Source organism: Rhinatrema bivittatum, chromosome 1, assembly GCF_901001135.1.
Source record: "Rhinatrema bivittatum chromosome 1, aRhiBiv1.1, whole genome shotgun sequence".
In the NCBI taxonomy this organism is placed as follows: domain Eukaryota; kingdom Metazoa; phylum Chordata; class Amphibia; order Gymnophiona; family Rhinatrematidae; genus Rhinatrema; species Rhinatrema bivittatum.
In genome coordinates, this window is record NC_042615.1 from 565107073 (window position 1) to 565126374 (window position 19302).

General features: G+C 44.8%; 1 protein-coding gene across 5 annotated transcripts in view; it reads right to left on the minus strand.

Moving 5' to 3' along the window:
• Nucleotides 1-19302, minus strand: part of NAA35 (N(alpha)-acetyltransferase 35, NatC auxiliary subunit) — a 257112-nt gene that overhangs the window by 208821 nt on the left and 28989 nt on the right. For 3 of the 5 annotated variants that reach the window (XR_003858821.1, XM_029617219.1, XM_029617227.1), the window contains one exon: nucleotides 11672-11786. The exons of the other annotated variants lie outside the window; for them this stretch is intronic. Coding sequence is in view for 2 of the 3 variants with exons in the window: in XM_029617219.1 (XP_029473079.1) it covers nucleotides 11672-11786 (115 nt within the window). In the remaining variant the exon portion in view is untranslated. The remainder of the gene's footprint in view (nucleotides 1-11671; nucleotides 11787-19302) is intronic. 5 annotated transcript variants of the gene reach the window in all.

The window sequence follows — 19302 nt, forward strand, 5'->3', positions numbered from 1 at the left end:
GGATTGGCCACTGTCAGAGACAGGATGCTGGGCTTGATGGTCCTTTGGTCTGACCTGGAATGGCATGTTTTTATGTGGATGCAGGAGGCAAAAACCCAGCTGACAGAAAAGGAGATAGTAGAAATTGTGGCAGGTAGACAGGAACAGAGGCAAAAGATGGAGGAGTTGCTACATATAGCGGTAGCATTGTGCAGAAGAATGGATTTACATGTTTTTTTTGCACTTCACAATTTTTACACATTTGATTGAAAAATAAGTTAAAGAAAAAAATTAAAGGACAATGATGATAGGAATTGGAATTGTTCATTCTTCAAAGAAATTCTCGATGACACTCCACATTTGATCTATTTCACTATCATTCAAAAAAATTGTTTGTGTTTTGAGTTTGATAATTTATATTAACATCTATTTTGGGAAGGAAGTTATTTCACCATCTTATTTTGGCTCTGTTTCCCTGAGATTTGTTCCTTGCACACCAAGCAGCACAATCAATCAAATAAAGAAAGAAAGTGAACACTGCCTTCTTCTTTGGGTATTCTCAAGACCTCCCAGTTAAATTTCATGGAGAAATTAAAACTTACCTGGAATTTCGTTTCCTTAGTGTAGACAGATGGACTGAGGAACAGTGGGTTATGCATATCTACCACCAAATGGAGACTGAGCTAGCTGACATCACAGTATACATAACCCTGCAGAGACATCAGCCTGCCAGTATTCTCTTCAAAAGCAACTGCGAAAAGACTAGCAAAAAACTTGATTTAAAACAGTCAACCATTACTGTACTCAACCAACAGGAAACACTGAACTCAGGTAATGAGCACTTACCAGTAATCCCCTGGAACATATAGCCCCACATGAGGGCCATTAAACCAATCATTCGGCAGCAAAGGGCGGGAACCTGAGTCCATTTGTCTACACTAAGGAAAACGAAATTATCAGGTAAGTAGTTATTTCTCCTTTCCTAGCATGTAGCCAGATGGACTCAGGACCAGTGGGATGTAGCCAAGCTACTCCTGACTAGGGTGGGAGGCTGCCTGCGGTCCAGTCAACACCACACATGCAAAGGCTGCATCTTCCAGGGCTTGCACATCCAGAAGATAATACCTTGAAAAAGTGTGTAAGGAGGGCCACGTCGCAGCTAAGCAAATGTCAACGGGAGACAACAATCTAACTTCCGCCCATGACACTGCCTGAGGCCTAGTGGAATGAGCCTTAACCTGAGTAGGCAACAGCTTTTCAGCATCCACATATTTATTTTATTTATTTTATTTAGAGTTTTTATATACCGGCAATCATGAAAACATATCTTGCTGGTTTACATAGAACGGGGGTGCAATAAATACAAAAAATGATAATAAATACATGGAACTAGAACTGTGGTGACAGAAGGTACAGTTACATTTAACAAGGGAAGCCGAACTTGGAAGGAAGAAGAGAGGAGAGACTAGTTAACAAAATACAATATAAATGTAGTATAGAATAAATATTAAATACAAACGGCAAGGTGTTTTATCACATATGTGACAGTGACTACCTCCTTAATCCAGCGAGCTATTGTAGCCCGTGAAGCTGGTTCACCCTGCTTTCTTCCGCCACGAAGAACAAACAGGCGATCCTTCTTTTGGAAAAGTTTAGAAATCTCTAGATACTGCAGGACAGGTCTCTTGTCATCCAAAGGATGCAACAGGCGATACTCTTCTGCACCTTTTCGCTTATCCAAGGACGGCAAGGAAATGGACTGATTCAAGTGAAAATCCGAGACCACTTTAGGCAAGAAAGAAGGAACAGTGTGCAGCTGTATCGCTCCTGGAGTCACCTGAAAGAATGGCCCCTATCAAGATGAGGCTTGTAGCTCAGAAATTCAGCACGCAGAATATATTGGCACCAGAAACACTGTTTTCAAGGTCAATAGCCACAAGGAAATGCTATACAGTGGTCGAAACAGAGCCCACCAAGAAATCCAATACCAGGTTAAGACTCCTCAAGGTAACCAGTAACCGCAAGGGAGGACAAAGATGATTCACTTCTTTCAAAAAAAAAAACAGGCCACATCAGGATGAGACGATAAGAATTCACCATTGACCTGTCCTCTTAAACAGGCAAGAGCCGCAACTTGTACCTTCAATGAATTAAGGGCCAATCCCTTAATTAACCCATCTTGCAAAAATTCCAAAATAAGTGGGACCTTCACTGAATGAGGAAGAACACCTCGATCCTCACACTAAACCTAAAACACTCGCCAAACCCGCACATAGGTTAAGGAAGTGGAGAACTTTCGAGCTCGTAGCAAGGTGGCAATCACTGCAGAAGAATAACCATGTTTCAACAAGCGAGCCCTTTCAAGGGCCATACCGTAAGATAAAATAGAGTCAAATCTTTATGAAGGAAGACGAATGGGGGTCTTTACCAGGAGTCTTCTCAAATCTGCATACCATGGTCATCTGGGTGAATCCAGTGCCCAGGAGCACCACCCCCCTGTGGCCTTCGATCCTGTGAACTATTCTGCCCAACAGGGGCCACAGGGGAAAGGCATACATCAGCTTGTCTTCCGGCCAGACTTTTGCGAGAGCATCAATATCCAGGAACTTTGAATCTCTCCTGCAACTGAAGAAGCCAGGAACCTTTGCACTATGAGAAGCTGCCAACAGGTCTAGGAATGGAAGGCCCCAATGATCCACTATCATCCGAAATGCCTTGTCCGACAACACCCATTCTCCCAGGTCCAGACTCTCCCGGCTGAGAAAGTCTGCTCTTATGTTGCCCTTTCCTGCAATCTGAGAGGCAGAGATCACCTGGAGATGCCCTTCCACTCATTTCATAAGTTGGTCTATTTCCAGCAACACTTGCTGGCTCTTGGTTCCTCCCTGCCAACTGATGTAAGCCACTGTCATTGCGCTGTCCAACATTATTCGGACACTTGACCCTGCAGCCTGTCGCTGAACTGCAAGCATACCAACTGGACTGCACGGGCTTCCAGGCGATTGATGTTCCAGAGAGACTCTTCTGTATTCCAGCACCCTTATGTCGTTAGTTCTCGACTGAGAGCTCCCCATCCCTGGAGACTTGCAGCTGTCATGAGTATCAACCAGTCCAGCATCGCCAGGGGAACTCCCTTTCTCAGATGATCCTCCTGCAACCACCACTGCAGGTGAGAGCAGATTTCCATCAGCAAGTGGAGCCTGAGACTGTGGGTTCCAACAAGACAGCAGGGAGCACGGAAGAGGACGCACATGCACTCTTGCCCACAGCACCACTTCCAGGGTTGCCACCATCAAACCAAGTATCTGAAGATAGGACCACACTGTCAGGTGTGTAGCATTCACCAAAAGACACACTTGCAACATCAACTTCTGAATCCAAGCTTCTGGCAGGAAAAAACTTTGCCTTGCCTCGTGTCAAACCGAACACCCAGGTACTCCAACTACTGGGAAGGCTGAAGACTGCTCTTGGCCAGGGTCACTACCCAACCGAGCTATTGCAACAAAATGATCATCTTGCGAGTCACCAGGCAGCTGTCATCCAGATACTGCTCGAATCAGCCAGTCATCCAAATACGGGTGTACTAGGATCCCCATCCTCTCTCAACTCTGCTGCCACCAACACCATAACATCTTGGACAAAGTTCTGGAAGTGGTTGGTAGACCAAAAGGTATTGCCCGAAACTGATAATGGCGTCTCAGCACCGCAAAACACAGAAAAATTGGTGCTCCAACCGAATAGGAATATGGAAGTAGGCCTTTGACAGATCCAGAGAGGTCATATATTCCCCCGACTGCACGGCCATTAACACGAGTGCAAAGTTTCCATGTGAAAATGAGTCACTCGCAAATGATAATTGACTCCTTTGAGATCCAGGATAAGATGAAAGGAGACCTCCTTTAGTACAGACCAAAGCACAGCCCGCATCTGCTAAAAAGGTGGCGCAAGTTCCATAACAGCTCTAGAATTCACCCCAGAATCAACTACCTCCTGAGAGAGAAGCAGACAAGAGTGAGCCACCAGGGAACAACAGGAAGCTATCTGCAATGTCATTGCCACTGCTTCAAACGCTTCTTTGAGGATGGACTCAATTCTTTTATCATACACATCCTTCAAGGCCGCTCCTCCCTCCATGGGAATAGTCGTCCGCTTAGAGATGGTGCAGACCAGCATATCCACTTTCGGAAAACGTTCTCTCACCACTGGATCCAGGGGGTACAGGCCTTCCAATGTTTGACCCCCTTTGAAATTTGCATCCGGAGCATCCCATTCAAGATGAATCAATTCTTGAATGGCTTCCATAACGGGGAAAAAAACAAGAGGCTTTATGCAAATAACCAAAATGGGATTCTTCTTTGGTTCAGAAATGGAATCTGCCCCAGGTACTCCCAGCATCTTCAAGGTCTAGAAAATCAGGGCCAGCAGTTCATCTCTATGAAAGAACTGCAAGATAGTCTGATACGGTTCCGGTTCCAGTCCCGGAGGAATTTCCCCATCTTCCAGAGAGTCAGGGTCTGTCTCATCATCAGTGCTATCGGGTTCCTGTTGGGAATACCCGCAGCTAACTGAGGTGTGCTTCAGTGCTTAAACATAGGATTGGAAAAGGGAGGGGCCACCGGCTGAGGATCCGAACTGACAGGAATGGTTGAAGCTGAGGACTGTGCCTGAAGAAAGGCTTGTGATCCTTGAAAAAAAACTCTACCCAAAAAAAGGCAGAAGTATCCAGGCCAAAACCAGAAGGTACTGGAGCGGAGCCCACTGAGCTGCCATCTCCTGAGGAGGAACCAGTTAAGGGAGTTCCAAGGTCTGGCGTTCTTCCAGACAAGTCCTTAACCAGACCATTATCAAGCTGGGAAGAACCAGGCTTAGCAAAAATCAGACAATTCTCCCTGAGCCTCTAAGCAGCGCTAACACATTTTAGCGGGCACTCCAGGCTAAGTTGCCCAAATATGACAGGCAACACAGAGAGAAAGGCGCTTAGGTGCCATTAAGTTAGTCAGTCGACTGAGAATGTGCATCCAGCTGGCCCACGCTGAAAAATTTCAGGCACACACATTTTATGCGCACAAAAGTTAGGCGCCCCAAGTTTATGCGCTGCAAAAAACAAACAGTGCACCAAAATCTGGGCACACCACCGATATGCTTAAAAAAATGTTCGCACATGAGGTACGTCCAAAATTGGGAACCCAATTCGTACACAGAGTTGGATGCACTGCACACACCGATGTTCCTGTAGAGGGCAGCCGAACACACACAGAAGTGCTCAAAAATGCCACTGCAGCCTACCATGCGACGCGCAGAAAAAAAAACTAAAACTAAAAGTGAGGCCTACCCACCCAGGCTGCCCAGGTCCCTTAACTCCCATGGGAGCAGGAATGAACGTCGGAACAGAGTGCCGAACATGGAGACCAGAGGAAGTCCTACAAATTCCCTCTACACTTCTCTGAGGATTTTATTTATTTATTTATTTTAACTTACCTGAACTCAGCCATTCCCGGCTGAGTACAGAGACTGTCTCTGGCTGCGGGGGGACAGAACATAAGAACATAAGAAATTGCAATACTGGGTCAGACCAAGGGTCCATCAAGCCCAGGATCCTGTTTCAACAGTGGCCAAACCAGGCTACAAGTACCTGGCAAGTACCCAAACACTAAGTAGATGCCATAATACTGATGCCAATAACAGCAGAGGCTATTCCCTTAGTCAACTTGATTAATAGCAGTTAATGGACTTCATCTACAAGAACTTATCCAAACCTTTTTTAAACCCAGCTACACTAACTGCACTAACCACAACCTCTGGCAACAAATTCCAGAGCTTAATTGTGCATTGAGTGAAAAATAATTTTCTCCGATTAGTTTTAAATGTGCTACTTGCTAACTTCATGGAGTGTCCCCTAGTCCTGCACCAACAGACTTTAAGCTGTATAATCAGTTAAGTCCACACCAGGAAAAAGAAGTTACCAGACCATGGCACACATCTGTGGAACCACGGAAAACACCTCAGGAATTCTAAACGGGGGGAGAGACCATCTGGTATCACCGCAGGAGAGCAGGGCTTTTTTTTTTTTTTTTTTTTTTTTTTTTAAAGTTCTCCTTCTAAGTTTTATTTCACTGTACACCGGTGTGATATGTATTTTATACAGGAACGTCGGTTTATAAAAACTAAACATAAATAAATAAATAAATAAATAAAACTGAAGCATGCCCATAGGGAGATGCAAGTCCACCCTCTGATGGAGACAGAGAATACTGGCGGGCTGATGTCGCTGCAGGGGTATATATATTGTGACGTCCGCTTGCTGTCTCCATCTGCTGGCATAATCCACTGGTCCTGAGTCCATCTGTCTACACACTAGGAAAGTGCAGTTCTAACCCCAGCAAAACGACCTGTACACAATTATAATGCTATCATATGTGCAGAAATCATTTAGGGAATTTTATGCATACACTTTTAATAATGCAAAAGCATGCATTCAAGTGCAAACCCCTCCATATTCCTCCCCTGGGAATGCCTCAGTTCAGTCTAGGTAAACTTTCATGCATACAGGATATATGCATGGAAATTTACCCCCATATCAGGCGAGCATGTTTATAACATGCCATTTCGGCAGATAAAGAACACAGTTTTACTCTGGGAAATGCCTTTAAAAATTTACCTCTAAATACATTAAAGCGTACCCCTTCCCATTTTCCTGCTCTCAAGCCTCACTCAGCTCCTCACTTGCTCCTCCTCACTGTACTATGCACCAAATAAGTTACATCTTGTTTCTATATCTTTCCCCTCATCATACCAACAGTATGGCATAAGCTGCCCCCTGACATCCAAAATAAAACTCTTGCCCTCTGCTAGTCTTCCAATCCAAGCTCAAAACCCCTGTTTTCAAAACTGACCTTCCTCCAACTCTACAGTTTTGTGCACCTTGTGCCCATGTCCCTTTTATCATTTACTACACTCTATCATGGGATGTATGCCAACTTATTTTTTGTAAGGCACTCTAGATACAATGCCAAATAAATATCAAAATAATGGAGAAATTACCTGATAATTTTGTTTTCCTTAGTGTAGACAGATGGTCTCAGGACTAATGGGTATAGTGTGCTCCTGATAGCAGTTGGAGACGGAGTCAGATTTCAATTTGACGTCAGCACTACATATACCCCTGCAGGAAGCTCTGCTCTTCAGTATTCTCCTTGAAAAGCAATTGTGGATATATGTGCCTTTCTTCCATCACCCAACTTCTTAATGACATGCATCTAGCTTTAAATCCCAAAAAAACTGAACTTTTAATCATATCTAACAAGCAACCTCTTCCAGACATTCCACTTACACACTCATCCTCCTCTTTCCCCACACAGGTTCGCAATTTAGGTGTACTTATAGATAATCACCTGACTTTTAAATCATTCATTAACTCTATCATTAAGGATTGTTATTATAAGCTTCAAACAATAAAAAAACTCAGACCTCTTCTCCATTTCATGGATTTCCGTACTGTACTTCAGTCTATTATTCTATCCAAAATAGACTATTGTAACGCACTTCTCCTTGGCATCCCCGTTTCACACACCAAGCCTTTACAACTTTTACAAAATGCTGCCGCTCGTATTCTATCAAACTCCAAAAAGAAGGACCATATCACCCCCATACTCATCTCTCTACACTGGCTCCCTATACACTCCCGAATTCTTTATAAGGCACTCTCCCTCATCCACAAAAGTCTGCTACACTCCAATCTCAATTGGATCAACCCTCCACTCACCCCTCGCACCTCCAACAGACCCACCCGCACAGCTCTCCTAGGAACCCTACGTTCCCAACCCATTAATGCTTTCAAACTCTCCTCCACCATAAGCAGAGCCTTCTCTCTAGCTGGTCCCACTATCTGGAACTCCTTACCTCATGACATCCGCATGGAGTCATATACACCCACTTTCAAAAAAAAACTAAAGACCTGGCTCTTCCAGCAAGCCTACCCTACGTCACCCCCCATCACATAATTCCTTCCAAAATGGATAACCCCAATCCACACTTGTGAACTCGGCCTGAATATTGGATTACGAATTGCCTCTGATTTTGGTACCTTGAAATGTTATAATATTTATGTTTATATTTATTTATATATATATATATACATATATATAGGTTATAGTATGTAAATCAATACCCCCCTCCAATGTATTTCTTCCTTGGTTTTTGTTAAGGGCTATGCCCTAAAGTTAACTGTATTTATCTGTTCCTTGTAAGGGCGTCGCCCATAAAGTTCATGTTTTACTGTGAACCGATGCGATGTGCAAACGGACATCGGTATATAAGAGACATTAAATAAATAAATAAATAAATAAATAAATGTGTGTTTGAATAACTTGAACTGGTTGACGTGAATTTTAGCTGGAGATTGCCAGTGCACTCAACCGAGAAACGCCGACACCCAGTAACTATGGGTGTCCTAACTAGAGGTAAGGTGTGGCTTACCGGTGCTTGTCTTGCTCTCGGGGATTATCACCCGAGGTTTCCGTATTCTGGAGCAGCCTTTGGCGGGATACTGAATCCTAGCGTGTAGCAGATGGACTCAGGACCAATGGGATGTACAAAAGCTACTCCCGAACCGAGCGGGAGGCTGCCCGTGGCCCCCTTAGTACTGCCCTTGCAAATGCTGTGTCCTCCCGGGTCTGGACATCCAGGCGGTAGAACATCGAGAAGGTGTGAATGGAGGACCATGTCGCCACCCTACAGATCTCAGCAGGTGACAGCACCTTGATTTCTGCCCAGGACTCTGCCTGGGCTGTGGTGGAATGGGCCTTGACTTGTAGAGGTGGAGGCTTGCCTGCCTCTACATAGGCCGCTTTGATTACTTCTTTGATCCAGCGGGCTATGTATGGTTGCCTGAGAGGCCGCTTTCCCTTATTTCTTCCCACTGTGAAGGACGAATAGGTGGTCCGTCTTTCGTACGGATTCCGATCTTTCCAGGTATCGGACTAGGAGTCTGCAGACGTTAAGATGGCGAAGGAGGCATGAGTTTTCCAAGTCCTTATGCTCGTCTGGAGATGGCAGCTAGATGGTTTGGTTTAGATGGAAATGAGAAACCACTTTTGGAAGGAAGGAGGGTACAGTGCATAGCTGTATGGATCCTGGTGTGAATCTGAGGAACGGTTCCCGACAGGATAGTGCTTGAAGTTCGGAGATGCGACAGGCTGAACATATTGCTACCAGGAATGCAGTCTTCAAGGTCAGGAGTCGTAGGGACAGACCGCGTGAAGGTCTGAAAGAAGCTCCCGCTAGGAAGTTGAGTACTAGATTGACATTCCATAGGGGTACCGGGCACGTTAGAGGTGGTCGGATTTGCTTGACCCTCTCAGGAAGCGGGAGATGTCTGGATGGGAAGATAGACTGATGCCGTCCACCTTGGCTCTGAAGCAGGCCAGCGCGGCCAGTTGAACCTTGATGGAGTTGAGAGACAACCCCTTCTTTAAGCCGTCCTGCATAAATTCCAGGATAATGGGAATTTTGACTGTCCACGGAAGGATGTCAGGGTCTTCACACCAGGCTTCGAATATTCTCCATATTTGTATGTAGGTTAAAGATGTGGAAAACTTGCGTGCTCGGAGCAAGATGTCAATCACTGCCGTCGCGTGTCCTCTCCTCTTCAGGCGAGTCCTCTCAATGCCAGACCATAAGTGAGAATAGAGTTGAGTCTTCGTGGAGGATCGGTCCTTGCTGGAGTAGGTCCCTGTGTGGAGGAAGACACAGAGGGTTCCCCTTCCAGAAGTCTTTGCATGTCTGGGAGGTTTGGGTCCTCTAGTGGAGGCTGTGGCATCGGTAGCGCCGACTGCGCCTGGACGAAGGTTTGCAGACCTTTAAAGAATTCCACCCAGGAAAAAGGTTCCTGGGTCTATATTGAACCCAGCAGCGTTCCCAGAGGGCCCCGTCTGGAGGGCCGAGCTAGGGATAAAGAGGTTCGGGGTACTATCAGTGGATCCGGATTCATGTACTGGCTGGGGGTTCTCCCAGAGCCATCTCGCACGGTAGGCACAGGGCAGTAGCTTCTTCATGCTGCGCAGCTCTTATGTGGCAGGCTGGGCAGAGGGCTTGTGCTTTGGCTTTCTTGGCCGGTGGTGCCATGGTTTGTGCGCATAGGGTCGTTCAAACCCGGTCTGTGCGTTTATAAGCGCACGCCGGGAGGCTTAGATATGTGCTCCGGGTGCGCCGAGGGTGTGCATGCAGGCTGCTAAGATACGCATGCAGGCTGGTCTGTGCACTTATGGGGATGCGCACGCCGCTGGGTGCGCAGCCGAACTTGTGCGCTCAGCGCCGTTGAGTGTGGCGCTATGCGCCCAGCACCCTCGTGCGCCTCGCTGTGCGCACGGCACCAATGGCGCGCCGCTGTGAGCACACGTATGTTATGCGCCCGGCTCGCCACTGTGCACACGGCTCAGTTAGGCGGACAGTACAGCGATCAAGGAGGGGAAATGGCGCCGGCGACCATGCGATTAAGATGGCGACACCCCCCCCCCAGAGAGTCTCCACCTGGGAAGACCCTCGAGCTGGATCAGGGTCTTAGCATGGACAGGGCTACTCAACCCGATGGGACAGACGCCGACGGGCAATCTGTGCGGCTATCCAAGCCTCGGAGACCGGAGTCTTAAGAAAGTTTGCTACCTTACCTTGTATCGGCACTTCCTGGTCTCCAGCTGCGGGGGTAGAGGGAAATATCTTCACCGCCTCGCTCGGTCTTGCACCCACTGCCTCTCAGCCGCTCCCTCCTGGGGGCTATGTCCATGCCGGGAACCAGCTGCCGAACCGAGGCTTACCTCTGAGGTATCTCGTAAATCACCTCAGGAATTCTCGATTGGGAGAGGGACCCTTAGATATCACCGCAGGAGAGCGGGGCTCGTCTTGTAGATTTTGAATTTTCTTTCTTCTTGATTTGGAGTTCCTAATGCTGAGCAAGCGTGTGTAGCGTCCCAAACTGCTAAGGAGACAGAGAAATACTGAAGAGCAGAGCTTCCTGCAGGGGTATATGTAGAACTGAAGTCAAATTGAAATCTGACTCAGTCTCCAACTGCTATCAGGAGCACACTATACCCATTGGTCCTGAGTCCATCTGCTACATGCTAGGAAATTGTAAGATCATTGACAATTTGTGATAAGGTATGGATACTTCTCAAAGTCAAAAAATGAGAAAAGCTATGAAGAACATGATCCACTATGTGGGAGAATTATAACCTCACCCCGAATAGGCTGCTTGCTTAATAGGCTACATGAATTAGGACTCAGATTAAATAATAAAGATTGATGTATGTAACAAAGGACAATGAACAATTGTTGGCTGCACGGATAAGAGTTTTGCAGTATTTTTTCCTTTTTACATTGCGCTAGCAGATTCATGTCTCTTATCTCTAATAGATAACTGCAGAGCTTGCAAAATATAGAACTTGCTGGAAAATTCAATTCAAATGTTATAAAAAGCATACTCAGCTGTCAGTCAGGGCTCAATTCTTTTGCTTGATGTTCAGAGTAGCGGGAGTGAATGGGGTTTGACAAAATTTAGTGTGTTTGCCTTATTTACAATAATAAAAGTTGTTTTTTTTTCTGACTGACCTATCAAGTGTTATTCAGCCTTGCCTAATTCCATGACAACTAGATAGTACTAGCACTGATACGCAAGACAAGAGACACAAGTGAGGCCAACCTTGATAGCTTGTTCGAAATTAAGGACCTTTCGATTGACCTGGTTTCCAATCATACCAGCATCCATTTTAGGATCCATCATTTCAATAGCTGACATGGCTTCAAAAAGACCAAATCTGGGGAAAAGAAAGAAAATAAATTGTGTTTTTACTTTGATTTGGTTTTGTTAATAGGCATAACCAATGGTGCACCCAGGTCATGTGTTGAAATTCTTTAACGCACAACCTGTTCTGTTAAGGACTACACCAATGAGAGAGACATCCATATGTTCAGTCACCAGGGTCCTACTGTGACAAGATGGTCTCCTAGTAAACCCAAAGAGCATCCTATATAAGAGAAGCCCTGAATGTGAAAAATGTAGGGCTGCACAATTCAAACAACACACATCTACCTACAAAACTATTAAGATTATGTGAACATATGTGAACAGATATATAGTCACCTAGCTTTTCACCTAGGCATCTACCTGATAATTTCCTTTCCTCTAAAGACGGCAGGCCAATCCCCACCAGTGGGTTACGCACCTCTGCCAACAGATGGAGATGGAGCAAAGGCTGACGTCACAGGTATATAGTCTCACCCTGATATCAGCCTGCCAAGTATTCTCTGGAAAAGCCAAACTGTGAACAAACTGATTATACTTGAACTTTATCAATAACAACCAACTACTCATGCTTTCAACCCAATGGGAACACTGAGCTCAGCCAAAAGAAACATTCACTAAACTGAGAGCCTAGATAAGCCACTTACTAGTCTTCAATGAACAAAAGGAAATCACATGCTGCAAAGTTCACCCCGAAGAGAGTAACCAAAACAAACACTGGCAGCCCAGAATGGGTTGGGGATCAGCCTGCCCTCAGAGGAAAGGAAATCATGAAGTAAGTAGTAATTTCTCCTTCCTCTGCATTCAGGCAGGCCAGTCCCCACCAGTGGGATGTACCAAAACTAATCCCGAAGAGAGAAGGAGGCTGCCAGCGGTTCAAGTTAATACCGCCTGCGCAAGGGGAAGTGAGAAGGAGGAAGGAGAGGGCTGTCGGCCCCCTCCCCGAGATCTACCAGCGAGAAAGAGAGGCCCCAAAAAACACCACTGCTGGTGAGAGAGACTGAGCAGTCTTGCCGACATCACATGGGGCGTGGCTGCGGCTTTTAAAATCTGCCATAGCGTGGCGCAACACCTAAGCCGCGCACGCCGAAGGGGGCACATGGCTTGGTCCTGCTTAGTCCAGGAGAGTCTGAGTGTTTGGGGAAAACCCTTTGGTTTTGTTTCTTTTTTCTTCATGGATGTGGAAGAAAAGGAAAGCAAAAATTTTGACATCATCCCCAGTGCAACAACATCGCACCGGCCCAACTGATCATCATGTCGTGAGGCAGATGACAACGCTAAGAGAGGATATATTGGGAGGTACGACATTAGCCTCCCTTATTCCTGGCAATGGACCTGAATCTCCGCCACAGCTAAATAGGAGTCCCTCCACCGATTTGGCTAGAGAACTGGTAGGAACAGTCCCATTGGAAGTAAGCCTGATTAATCAGGCAGAAAATCACTGGACCGAAAAAGTTACTTTACAAATGAAAAATATTGATTTACCACCAGTCTTAACTAGTAGCACTGTCTTGGCTATACCGCCAGATAATGTTACTTCATCTGATGTATTGAGAATAATATCAAAGCTAGATAATAATGTTACCATAATGAATAAATCTTTGTCTGAGGCAGCCCCAATGCAAGGGGCGAAACTCGGCCAGACTCGGGCTTATTTTAATATTTATTTATTTATTTAAAGATTCTTGTAAGCCGTCGTTCATAATATACATCACAACGGTTTACATGTTAGAAAATCATAAAATCATAATATCTAAAAGGTACACTAATATATGATAAAAAATAAAATTGTTGATAAATTATTAATAAATGAACATAAAACAACGATAAAATAATGCTTCTCTATACCAATTAGTCCTTCTTTTTCCAAGATAATCAACATAAGCCTGTTCGAAAAGCCATGTTTTTAGAGCTTTTTTAAAAGCTTTAAACTCTGATTCCAAACGCAATGCCACAGGCATAGTGTTCCAAATGCATGGACCGGCAATTGAAATGGATCTCTCTTGGATTAATATAAGATGGGCAGAATTCACAGACGGAATTTGAAGCAGTCCTTTATTCGCCGATCTTAAGGATCTCGGCGGGACATGTAACCAGATTCGCTATAGAATAAAGATTCTGAAAGGACATCAGACGTCTATTCTACTTTGTTTCCCTCAAGCAAACAAGAGGTCTGTCGCTTCCAAAATATCTTGACTGCAGGTTCCTCCCTTTTGTTTATGTATGCAACCGCTGCTGCACTGTCACATAAAACTCTCACTGCCCTCCCTTGAAGATGATTCTGAAAATGTAACAGAGCCAATCTGATAGCTCTGGTCTCTAGGCAATTTATTGACCATTGTGCCTTACTCTGGTACAAGAGACACTGGGCATAAAGGTCTTTGTAATGAGCTTCCCAGCCTAACAGACTGGCATCTGTTGTCAGAAGCTCCCAATCTGAACTCTCTAAAGGCATACCTTTCTGTACATTTGGAGAATGTGTCCATCATTTTAGAGATGCTTGAATCTCGTTGGATAACGGTAGATGCACCTTGAACCATGAATCTGTGGATTTCATCTCGAAAGGAGTTAAGTCTTCAGAGGTCTCACATGAGCTCTTGCCAGAGAGTCGAAGCCATTGAACCTAAAAGCTGCAAGTAATACCAAGCAGTTGGAGCTCACTGATCCGGAAAAGCTTTTCACCTAGGCACAAAGCTTTGAAATTCTTTTCTGCAGAAGGTATACCATACCAGCTGCGAAATCGAATACCGCCCCTAGATGTTCTATAGACTGGGAGGGTTGCAAATGACTCTTTGTAAAATTGATCGCCTAACCTAATCAGAGTTATGAGACTACCATTTCCATCAATACTAACCTTCGGAATATGATTTGGCCCTTATTAACCCATCTTCCAATAAGGATGAATTAAAATTCCTCTCCTTCTTAAAAAGGCAGCTACTACAACCATAAACTTTGTAAAGGTTCTTGGCGCCATTACCAGTCCAAATGCTAGGGCAACAAACTGATAATGTTGGCTGATTATACAAAACTGGAGAAATCTTTGGAATTCTTGTTTCATTGGGATATGAGTACTGAGGCTATAATCATGCAAAGAAATTCTATATGGAATCGAGGGATATATATATATATATATATATATATATTTATATATTTATATATTTATTTTGTGATTTACCTCCTTTAGATCCAAATTAGGTCTGAATGAACCATATTTTTTTGGAATCACAAAAGAATTGAATATCATCCCTTTTGCTGCTCCCTTATTGGAAGCAGGCAAATTGCCTGCAATTGAATCAACTTGTTCAATGTCCCATGAATTGTGGTGACCTTGACAGGAGAATGGGTAAGTGAGATTACAAAATGGTCTTTTACAAATTTTTTAAATTCTGGGGCATATCCATATAGGATTATATCTAAAACCCATTTATCTAAAATAATATGGATCCATTCTCCAAGAAAAGCCTGTAACCTGCCCTCTATAGGCTCCCCTAGAAAATGAATACTCCTGGCTCCATTGTGTACTTTGTGAACTACCAGTGGAGCGGGTAGAATATCCCCTTGGTCTCCTTGCACCACAAAAGGGCTGAGATCTACCTTTACCTCTAGAAGCCTGAGGAATTGCTCACTTGCCTTGCCTATATCTTTTAGCTTCCAATAATTGACTATGACCTCTTTAAGGATGAAAACTGGATTTGACCTTATCTTCAGGTAATCTCTGAACATTTGGATCTCCCAGATTCCTCATTAAACGATCCAGTTCCTCACCAAAAAGGTATTTACCCTTGAAGGGTAAACTAGCAAGTCTAGATTTTGACAGAGTCTGAAGACCAATTTCTTAACCAAAGATGCCATCTAGCTCCCACAGAAAGGGCTAAAGACCTAGCCAAGACTCTAATTATATCATATAAAGCATCACATAAATAAGCCGTAGCCGACTCTAGCTTTGCAGAGTTTGCTAACTCAGACAACTGCTGAATCCAATGGAGCAAACACCTAGCAACATAACTAGCACAAACTGCTCCCTGAAGCACAAACGAACCTGCAGAAAAAAGATTCTTAAGTACTGTCTCTAGCCTCCTATCCTGAGCATCTCAAAGGGAAGCACTTCCTTCCACATGAATAGTAGTCCTTCTGGCTACTGTTGCAACCATCGCATCAATTTTTGGTTGCTGAAAAAGACGATCCAGTACCTTTGATGGCATCAGATACAGCCTATTAAAAATTCTTAGGCACCTATAGCCAGCTTCAGGAGATTCTCACTTGGCCATAATCATAGCCTCAATCTCTGGGTGCAGAGGAAAAGTAGACGTTGTCTTACATGTGCCTCTCAGGACTGTATCCCAACTTGGAGCCTCTTCATATCCTTCTTCCTCAGGGTGAAATACAGACGAGATCTGCAAAATTAATGCAGTTATTTCCTCCTTATGGAATTACCTGATCTGTTCCTCCTCATCCCCTGTTGAATGAATCTCACTTTCTTCCAAAGATTGCATGCCACTTCCACCTCTCTCATCCTCCATTCTTAAATATGCAGGACAATCCAAATCTAGAACGAGAGATTCAGTTTCATCTGCATCCAAACTCTTTTGAGGTTTAAAAACATCTGCAGCTGAAAAATCACCCTGTACATGCTCTGCAATGTCATCTCAATCTCCTTGTAAGGCATGAAATGCCTGATATAAGAACTTGAAAAAAATCAAACAAAAAAGCAGCAGTGCTGATCCTAGGAACTTCCTGTTTAGCCTCAGAAAGAAAATATAACTCCTGTACTAATTTGAGAGGTCCCCGACTTAAATTGGGACCTATCCTTAATGAAGACATTCCAGGAGAATCAATAAGATGGCCACTGCATCTGAGTTTGCCATTAGAACAGCTGCCACTAATGGATCTCCAGTTGCTGAGGCTACTCTTGAAGGAGGCTTTTGCTTACCTGAAGCCTCTAGAGAAGGGGGTTTTTTTTGTTTGTTTTTTTAGTAGAAGCAGTGACTTTCACTAAATCTGGAGAATTAGATTTACTGCAGCAAACATAACATAGGCTCCCTTCAGCTGACGTTCCCTTTGCACCACACCCACCGCAGCAGTGACTTTTTTCAGACATTGAGAGACTTTAATGTAGCTCCCAGCTGTGACAGAGCACGCTTCTTCCAAAACCGCAGGTAAATTGATCTAATCCACACCAAAAATAATGGCAGAATTAGAGAGCAGGACTCCACCTTGCTGAGAAAAATGATAAAGGAATAGGAAAACAGATTAAAGTCGCCAGGGCAGGGGATCCAAAATGGCTGCACGTTACGAGTAGGCGCGGAGCGGTGTCCTGCTTCTGGCGAAAATTTACTGCTTTCTTGTACCGATATGCCTCCAAAGAGGAAGGGGAAAATTAGGGTATACCCTTCGGCACCCCCACCTTCAATGGCGATGCAGCAGGAGATTATCCGGTTCCTTACCTCGTCAGCTTTAGAAACTCCAGGAGTCAAGGAACCCTTGGTGCAGGAAACGGAGAAAGAAGTTTCAGCATCGGAGGAGACAACACCGAGCAGAGACCTAAGGCCAGCCCCGACACAAAGATCAGGGTCGTTGTTCCAGCCCGATGCGTTGAACGAGGAAACCTCTTCCGGGTTGTTTGCAGAGACTCCAACTTTGACCGCAGCCTCTCAGGCAGTATCAGCAATTGCGGCTACCTCGGGTGAGACGATCAACGCAGAAACACCAAGACCTGGACCTGAAGAAGGGGCAGCTGGGGTGTCGTAAGGGTAATATCCTGCAGTTACCACAAGTGACTACCCCAGAAATAAAACCCCTAATGATTCATGAATGCCCTGAGGTAACCATGGCCGCATTATGGAACTTAATGCAGCCATGGTGACCGGGTAGCATGAATTGCACTCAAAAAGATGACGATGGCTGCTTCTGTTGTGCAGCCGGTGCCTGTTTTTGTTGTCTAGGCCTTTCCCTTGTCGCATCCTGGGGTGTGGACCTGGAAGAAGTATATGGCTGTTGTCTAGCCTGAATAAAGGGTCGAGAATTTGCTCATGGGTAATACCGACGACAGTAAAATGGTTGATATCTCTGTTGATGTTTTTGTGATTCTGATGTGTAGGTAAGTGATTGTACCGCTGCAGATTGCTCCTTGAGACGAGATACCATATCTGTAAATTGGTCACTAAAAAGATTGTTCCCCACACATGGAATATCTGCTAGCTTTTCATGGACGTCTGTTCGAATAGCACTGGCTTTGAGCCATGCAAGACGTCTGGCAGCGATGGCCGTAGCAGAACTCCATGTTGTAGATTCAAAGGATTCAAAAACGGATCGGAGGAGATGCCGAAGACCTTCTTCTAGGTCTAGAAAAGGTTGTGGAAGGGTGTTGTCTTCCGAGATGCAAAGTGGACTCAATTTTTGCAGAGTTTCAAAAAGGTACTTCGTGGTGTAAAATTGGTGGTGTTGTATCCTGGAGGTCAACATCGAGGAGTGGTACACCTTCTTTGCAAAAAGTCATCCAAACATTTACTCTCTAACTGGTAGGGCGTTAGAATGAAGCTTGGAACATTTTGCCCTTGAAAGAGCAGACTCCACCATGACAGATTGATGGGGAAGTTGAGCAGCCTCATAAATGGAGGAATTTCAAATTTTGTATTTAATATCAATCTTACTGGAGGTTGCAGTAGTGGAAAAAGGAGTCTTCCAATTTTTTAAAAGAAGATTCTGTAAGACATCATGTAGTGGGAGGGCAGTTGGCTCAGCGGGGGCATTTTTAGAATGCCCATCATGTCAGCCCTTGGGTCTGGTATTTTCCCTGTCGGGACTTGAAGGAGGATACCTACTTTTTCAATAAACTTAGCAAAGGTTAAGTCTTTTGGAGGAGAATAAGGTTGCGGTGGAGTTAGAGGAAGCAATCGAAATTTGTGAAACCAGGCTGGTTGGATGAAATTCTGGTTCTGAGATAAGGTCCTGTGGGATAGGAGCCGGTGAAGGTGATGTAGGTGTTTTGGTGGGGGGGGGGGGAAGGGGGACTCAGGAGGTAATTGTTTAGCTTGTTCCAGGGCCTGAAAGAAAGAGGATAACGCCTCTGATATCTTTGACATGGCAGATTCTGCTAGTGTTTCCTGTGGAGGAATGTGTATCTTCAATTTCTTATGTTTTGTAGGAATGTGAGCAGGTGAAGTTTCCAAAATTTGGGATGTGGACTTGATGATTGGAGCCAAGTGATATCTCTTGGCCAAAGGAGTTTGCAATGCGGAAGACAATCCCTTGGATCTAGAGACTGATGACATTCCTGAAAGAGAGTGGTCACTCCCAATAGATTGTTGTGATGAGGAGGACTCTACTGCAGAAAGAATCTCCACATCAATGTCTCGACTGGATGTAGGAGGAGTAGGGGAATCTTCCTGGTGTTTCCTTTTTTGTGTCCTTTTCTTAGGAGTATTCTCTAAAGGTAGAGATATGTGATCTGACGAGGTCTGCGTCGTAGGTGCACCCTGCTTCAGAGGTCTGCTGTGCACCATTCGTCCACCATGCTCTTTGGGAGCACG